General features: G+C 47.1%; 1 protein-coding gene across 1 annotated transcript in view; it reads left to right on the plus strand.

The window, feature by feature from the left end:
• BATF3 (basic leucine zipper transcription factor, ATF-like 3) overlaps positions 1-3,675 on the plus strand; it is a 4,749-nt gene extending 1,074 nt beyond the window's left edge. Inside the window, exons 2-3 of the mRNA XM_010576407.1 lie at positions 497-603; positions 3,098-3,675. Of these exons, the coding sequence (XP_010574709.1) occupies positions 497-603; positions 3,098-3,283 (293 nt within the window). The 3' untranslated portion in view covers positions 3,284-3,675. The remainder of the gene's footprint in view (positions 1-496; positions 604-3,097) is intronic.
• The last annotated feature ends 3,814 nt before the right edge of the window (positions 3,676-7,489 follow it).

The following is a 7,489-nucleotide window of genomic DNA, read 5'->3' on the forward strand; positions in this document are numbered from 1 at the left end:
GTCAGCGGCTTCTCCCCCGCGGCGGGCAGGCGGGAGGGCGCCGGGAGAAGCGCCGGGAGGGCAGCAGGGCCGCTCCGCCGGCAGCGGGTGCGGGCGCGGCGGGAGCCCGGCTTTCCTCGCCGCCGCTCGCACCTCCCGTCTCCTCGTTCGCGCGGAGGCGAGGCAGGTGTACAACGCTGCCCGGCGGGCAGAGGGGGAGCCCAGGTCCCCGCCCCGGGTGGCGGGGGCGCCCGGGTTCCCCCGTCAGCGGTAGAGCGAGCATCGCCCGGGCATCTCTGCCGGCTTCCAGCCCTCCGCCTGGGGCCCCAGCTGGGCGGTGGGGCAGGGGGATGCGCTGCCCTCGGCAGGCAGCGTGCGGTCCGCGGGGGGGCGGCGGTAGGTGCGGTAGGTGACACTGGGAGTACGTGCTCGTTCTTAGAAACGGTTACGCGCCTGGGTTCGGGCCTCCCCCTGCACACCTTAAAAACCAGCGAAGTGTTTCTGGCTTATGTCTTCCAGAGTCACGAAGAAGACGACAGGAAGGTAAGGAGGAGAGAAAAAAATCGAGTTGCTGCACAGAGGAGCCGGAAGAAGCAAACTCAGAAAGCAGATAAACTTCACGAGGTGAGTGGATGCTTGATGTTCTGCCGGCACGGCTTGGGTACCGGGCATGGGACTTTACAGTAAATGGGACTTCTTAAGCAGGCGTGGGCCCCTCTTCGCGCTAATCCAGCTCAGAGAGCTGCGGGTGCGAGGCAGAGACCGGCGTGCTGCGGGGTGCCTGGTCGGGAACTCCGGGACACTGATGCTGGTGTTGGACAGTGCAGCTCTGCCATCGGTCACACTGCCAGGGAGAGAGAGAGACACGGTCCTGCCCTCGCCTCACCCTCCCTCTTTTGCTATTCCCGTGACCGGCCAGTGAACCGGACCACAGGGCTCCTCTGGGCTAAAACAAACCCATTTTCTTCTGGATTAGTGTTAATCTTGTCACGTTCGCTATGGCAGTGGATGAATGCTCGCTGCCTTACGGGGGAGCAGGTGATAGAGAAGGAGGGGGCCCTGCTGCTTAGTGGCAGTGCTGGCTTAAGTCAGTTCTAAAACTATGGTGTGAGACAGAAATACCCAGTTGAAAAGGCTTCTTAGGAACTTCAAAACCTCTGAGCGTGAGAGCTCGGTTCAGTTAGCTGTTATACTTGTATGCTCTGATAAATAACAGTGGGTGTTTCCAAAAAAACCATGAACGTAACTGATTCTTCCAGAAACTCTTAATGCTTCTTCTCAATATCACAATGTGGTGTAGTTTTTTCTGGTCCCCAGTGCAAATGCTGGAGGACAGGAATCCCCTTTCTCTGGTTTTGGATGCTACCTCACACAGCAGTGCTTTTGTTGTAGCCAGGGCTCTTGGAGTAAATGTTAGTTCTGCTGCTGTGATTGTGGCTGAGTCAGTTCTTCAGCTCTGGAGGTTCAGCGCAGGCTTTTCTCTTTCTCATGTGGAAAGATCTGCCGACAGTCAGCAGAGGCCAAGAGGGACAGTGTGGGGAGTTTTGGGTTTGGTTTTTCCCAGACTTCCTCTGAGTCAGCGCCTGAGAAAGCCAGGTGCAGGGTACTTCTGGAAAGGGGTAACCCCTGGCTTTTGTGGAATCATTTCTGGGCCCTGTGCCTTTCTGCAGCCTCTCTGATGTTCCTCCTGAACTTGAGGATCCTCCTCATGCTGGGAATCTTCATTCTCGGGCACACAGGTTTTCCCAGGTGCAGGCAGATCTGGCTGAATAGGAATTCATTTTTAGCGAGAACAATTTGATGGTCTCATCGCTGAAAATGGGACAGAGCAATGGGAGAGTAACACTTACTCCAAAACTCAAGCCCATGGGGTTTGGGGCAACGAGAGGTGAGCAGAGCCAGAGTCAGGGATGGACAACTTTGCTGGAGTTGGCTACCATAATGTGTTAGGAGGACCACGCCTGTGCTACTCTGTGTGTGAGAGAGGTAGTGGGTGGTGGAAGGGTGTGAGGGAGGGCAAAGGGGTCCAAACTCCTGCATCAAAGAGCAGCAGGGGCAGTCCCAGGCTGCCCAGAGGAGCATTGCATGAGAGGCTCTCCCTGCTGCCTGGTAAACAGGCCTTGTAAGGCATGTGTAGGCTTTGAAGTTTGCTCTGAAGCTTTCCCAGGGAGGTGAGATTGAGTGGGTGAGTGTTGAGCCCCGGGCCAGCAGCGAGGTGCAGACACCTGCAGGTTTTCTGTGGGCTGGCTCTGAACCTCTAGCTCTCTTCTCTTTGGGATGAGAAGGCTTGGCAGCAGGGACACTTGAGACGCGCAGTTACCAAAAAATGTGACATGCGAGTCTCACATCCGTCACAGATTCATGCTGCAGAGCATCTCAAAACTCCCCTGCAGTTAATAGCAGCTTATTCATTGCCAGAGAAGCCTCAGCTCAAAAGCAGCCCGGGTCAGGGATAACCAAGGCAGTGATCAGGCCATCTGGTGACAAAGTGGGTCTGGGAACAAGGTGGTATGACTCTCCCCTCCTCCTGCTCTTGAGTTCCCGGCATCTGAGCAGGTGGCTACAAGCCCCGGCCAGCCTGGAGGAGAGCAGCTGGCACCGGACACGTTGTGCTAGGTGCGCATCCCAGCCGGCACCTGCGTAAATGGCCTTTCCCTGCACTGGCCCAGGGCAGGGGCTGCCCTTTCCTCACCGGCAATGCCAGGCACTGGGTTTTCCCAGCACCTACCTGCAGTCAGTGCTTTCATTTTCTCTGCCCTGACAGTGCAGAGCTGCCCTGCTGGGCCCTTCCCTGCAGAGGCAGCCCAGGGCTGGAGGTGGCCACCACGAGGACGCAGCCACCCACGCCTGCAGCCCCGGGCTGCTGGGGACTCCCAAGGACCAGCAGCACCTCCTGGTCTTCAGGGCCACGAAAGGAATCGCAGTGTGGTCAGGGCACAGGTCGTAAAGCACTTGCCCTGTTCCAGCACCCAGGCTGTGTCTGTCTTTCCTTAGCATTTTGCACGTTGCAATAAGAAACCACGCAGTTTTTCTACAGTTACATGAATACACTCAAGGTGGAAGCACCGAAAGGAATGTTTTGACTATGAGCAGGCTTTTTTTCTTTCTCTCCTTCCAGGAATATGAGTCTCTTGAGCAAGAAAATACCTCCCTGAAAAGAGAAATCGGAAAGCTAACAGACGAAATGAAACACTTGAGTGAAGTGTTGAAGGATCATGAAAAGATCTGTCCACTATTGCACTGCACCATGAACTTTGTGACCGTACCAAGGCCTGATGCACTCGCCAGCTGCCTGCCAAGATGAGACCTCTCCTTGATTGCCTTTAAATGTGAAGTGTGAAAGTGCTGTTAACAAGGGAGATTTGAAGAACTGCCTACTTATGGTGCAGGTATTCCATCAAAGACAGCTGAACTTGACCATGCAGCTCTTCTCCACATTCAAGTGTTATAGTCTTCTGAATCTCAGGAAAACACCAGTATGGAAAAAAGACAACTTGAACTGCAACTTCTTATTTGGTAGAATCTTCGAGCCACGGTTTTGCATTCAGAAATGTCAAAGTGCGGCGCAGCCCACCATCGCGTGATGGAATGTAGACAGGGAAAAGTACCGACCCTGGGCAGGGATGCCTTTCTCCCACACGTCCACTGCCAGTAACCCTTTGTCACTTGTCATCCATGTATATCATGTTCTGGCTGCCAGTTTTCCTTTCTTCTCTAAACAGGTTTGGTTAATAAAAGCAATGTCCCATCTTTATGATGTTCTCCACCTTCTTCAATAATCATTATCTTCATAACATCTCTACATTTTCTTTACTGGTCAAATCCAAAGTCTAATGCTAATCTTACTGTCAGTTTTATTATTTGCTTATCGCCTCTTCATTGGTTCCTCTTTTGAAGTGTGTGTAACAAATGAGTTTTCCCAGTCTTTATTTCTTTAATATCCCCAATCATCAGCCCTGCCAACATTAGTTCTTGGAGTGTTTCAGATCCTAAAATATGGCTTGGCCAATTTCTAATGATGATTGTCTGCTCTGTGTGGAAGAAAAGCAAAACAGAGTTTGCTGGTTCTACACATTGTTTTAAAAAGCAGATTTTAAAATTTACAGTTTTAATGCACCCATTGGAAATTAACAAATACCTTTATCCTTCATCTTGCATATTGCTTCTGGTAAATGATGTCTGTGGATAGAACAAACTGAATTTAGCCAAGCATTTTGTTCCATGTCCAAACTGAACATGTTTGATAACTGCTTGCAGGAAAAACATTAGTCTTTTTTAACTTTTCTTTTTTTTTTTTTTTTTTTACAAAAAGGAAGAATTATGACAATGTTAGTGAGAAATATACAGAAAAATGTTTACTCTCTTTGAAGATTCTTAGTAGTGTCAAGCTCTGGAAGTGCGAATGCTGTAGCCTGGGATCCAGCAAAGAGTGTTTTTCTCGCAGTATTTCCTGGTCGGAGAGCACCTTTGGATAACAAAAAGCTCCACCCCTTTGCCAATTCTCTCACTTCAGCTTTTGGATTTTTTTCACTTCAATTCATGGGATTAATTTCTCTCCTCGCCAGAACTGTAGTATTTATCAGCAGAATATGATCTGAAATGCCTAAAAGACTTTTTTCTTTTTTAGCTTCTTTAGGGGAATGATGCATTGCTCATGACTGCTGAGATAGAATTGGGGGAACTGTGTAGTCAACTCTGCCTTCTAAAGTGCTCTCTCATGCCATTGTCTTAGGCTAGAAACTCAAGATAACAGGTGTGGGATGTTGGCTTCTTTAAAATTTTTCATTAGGTTGTCCCCAAGAGAATTTTCAGCATTTGCAGAAGCTAGCTACAGCGTAAATGCAGTCTTCAAAGTTTCTTATGGACCTGTAAGAACTGAGTCATTCTGCAAAGAAAAACTGGTGCAGTCTCTGCCAAGGAAAATGAGAGTTTCAGGACACTTCACATTACACTTTTTGGATAAAGTCCTTGATATGATTCTGTGTGTCACCCTTAAGAAAGGAAGCTATCTTAAGCATCTTCATCCACCCACCCGCATTCCTTCCATCTCTGGATGCCACTGTGTAATTTGGGCTGAGTAGAGGTGTAATGGAGAAGGAGGAACATAGTGGAAATGAACAACATTCACTCTGGGGAAATTCATTATAGCTTAGGATGGAGGGAGAGTGAGAGAGGATGTCTCACATCTCTTAACTAGGTATGTGCAGCTGAGCTGAGGCTGGGAATGGAAAGTATCTAGTTGAGGTCAGGGCTCATGCAAAAATGGAAGGAAAAGCCAAGCACCTTGTCCAAGACAATCCATCCCAGCATAATCCTCCTCAGGATTTTGTCCCACAGGTGCTTTCTTCTAAAAGAAGAGGTCTAGCTCCCTGTGTAAAATCCTCCTTCTTAAACATCCGTTCTTCTAAACATCTGTCTAGAAACTGGCTCCAGCTTATCGTTTGGTAGTCCAAGATCAGATTGTACACTCTTCATCAGTAAGCACTATGCTTGTTCTGCAGTGCAAGCTTTAGTCCACTGTTTCTGCATTGGAGTTTATTGGTTTATTAACTGTATAATGTCTATGTAAAGTGTACAGGGGAAGACAGCTGAACTTACAGCAATGTTGTGTGCTGGCAACAGCAACCCAAGTCCAAGGTTATGCTGCTATTCCTTAGAAGGGCTGGCAGCCTTGCAGAGGCACTCAGTGCTACCAGTTCCTTCCCACAACCACGGGGTGTAGCTCCAGCCTGTGCATCATGTCCATTAGTAACAGCGGGCTTTGAACCCTCCAGGGCCCGGGCTGCTTCTTCCTCCTGCATCTGTCGCATCACTGTTTTTCCCAGCACTATTTCCAAAGAGCCTTATGAGTCCTTCTGCTTAATAGGTTAACCAAGGCATTTCTCACAAACAGTATATTGTGTGACTAATGTTCAAAGGCAGCTGGGAACCCCAAGTAAAAGTGGTGAGCAAAATGAGTGTCCCAAGCCAAATAAACCTAACATTCTCATAAATTTATAGAATTAATGTCTTAGCTGAATCCTGGGTCAAAAAGAACAATGCACGTTAAAGCACAGGCTTGCGTATCCCTAGGCAAATGCTACGCATACAGGCTGATTACACTCTTGGCAGGAGCTGTTCATAAGGATATTGATTTACAGAGTTTCAAAACCGAAAGTATGCTCTGGAGCCTGGGATAAGTGTTACATGAATAGGGAACCTGAAAAGAGAACAGAAAGGAAAAGGCCCATTTGTTAAGGGAGCAACAGAAAGTTCTTTTTTCAAATCCAAACCTCTCCTTTTGCAGCAGGGTATTACACTGTCAAAAAAAAAAAAAAAGTTTCATACCTATATATGGCTAAAATACTGCTTGACGTATTCTAGCTTCAGAAAACTTCCAGTTAGTTTGACTTGTTCCATACAAATGTGGTCTGTATAACAGTCACATGATTTTCAGACGCAGGTATATAGGGAAGATCTCTTCTATGTTCAGATGGTGGTTCACGTGAGGAGTACTGCGAATTGCAGTCTTGTTTGTGGGTGTGTAATGTAGATGAGGGTTGCCAAGAAAGCTGGATTTTGCCTCTTAGATTCACAATGAAGGTTACAGTTTGTCTAGATTTGGTTAGCGTGGATTTCCTTTTTGTATTTTCTGTGACTCTAACGAAGAAGCAAAATGCTCAGTGCAAACTTACCCACAGATAAAAAGTATTCATTCTGGGAACAGACTGGGTTCAATTCAGCTATTTGTCTATTCATTTCTTTCAGTTGTTGTTGGGTCAGATTTAAATTGATCATATTTTGAAAAGACAATTTTAGCCTCCAAAGGTAAAAAAATCAACAGAAAGACAAAGTCAAGCTTCCCAAAACTGCTAGTGTGAGTATAACAGAGATCAACTGTTATACCTCAAGAGAGCTGATTAGAAAGTCTTGCTCCTTCCCACTGATGTTTTACATTCATGTCTGTGAACATTTATAAGCGTCTTTATGCACTCATCCAGAGCCTTGCTGAAAATACACCTTTAAAAAAACATATTTAAAACAGCCTATTCTACAAGCTTGCTGTTCTTTTCCCTGGTACCTTTTACGTTCGTCTACTGCTCCTTCTGTAATACCTGCTGATCTCATCTGTATTTGGTATTTGCAGTAGCCTTTGTATTCTCTCACCATTTTATTTCAACTGCCACTTTTTTTCCTTCTTCTTGTTTCCTTCTGTTTCTATGTAGCTTGGTGACAACATCCCTTAATGTTATCTGTATTGGAGGAACAAGGCTAATCTGTAGGAGCATACAGAAATTGAACTTCACTAGTACACCCTGTATATGTACATGATTAAAGGCTTTTATGTGTGGCTAGTTTTGTAAGTTGAAGATTAAGGAACGTTTCTGTGCAGTCTTTTAAAAGGTACTTAAAAGTGACATAACCTTTACTCTAGCCTATAAAACCCATACTGTTTCCTGTCCATAGATGAACGCTTTGCTGCATGGCATTTGGGGTTTCCATCTGTGAATCAGTCTAGAATTTCTGCCTC

Source organism: Haliaeetus leucocephalus, unplaced genomic scaffold, assembly GCF_000737465.1.
Source record: "Haliaeetus leucocephalus isolate CR32 unplaced genomic scaffold, Haliaeetus_leucocephalus-4.0 Scaffold526, whole genome shotgun sequence".
In the NCBI taxonomy this organism is placed as follows: domain Eukaryota; kingdom Metazoa; phylum Chordata; class Aves; order Accipitriformes; family Accipitridae; genus Haliaeetus; species Haliaeetus leucocephalus.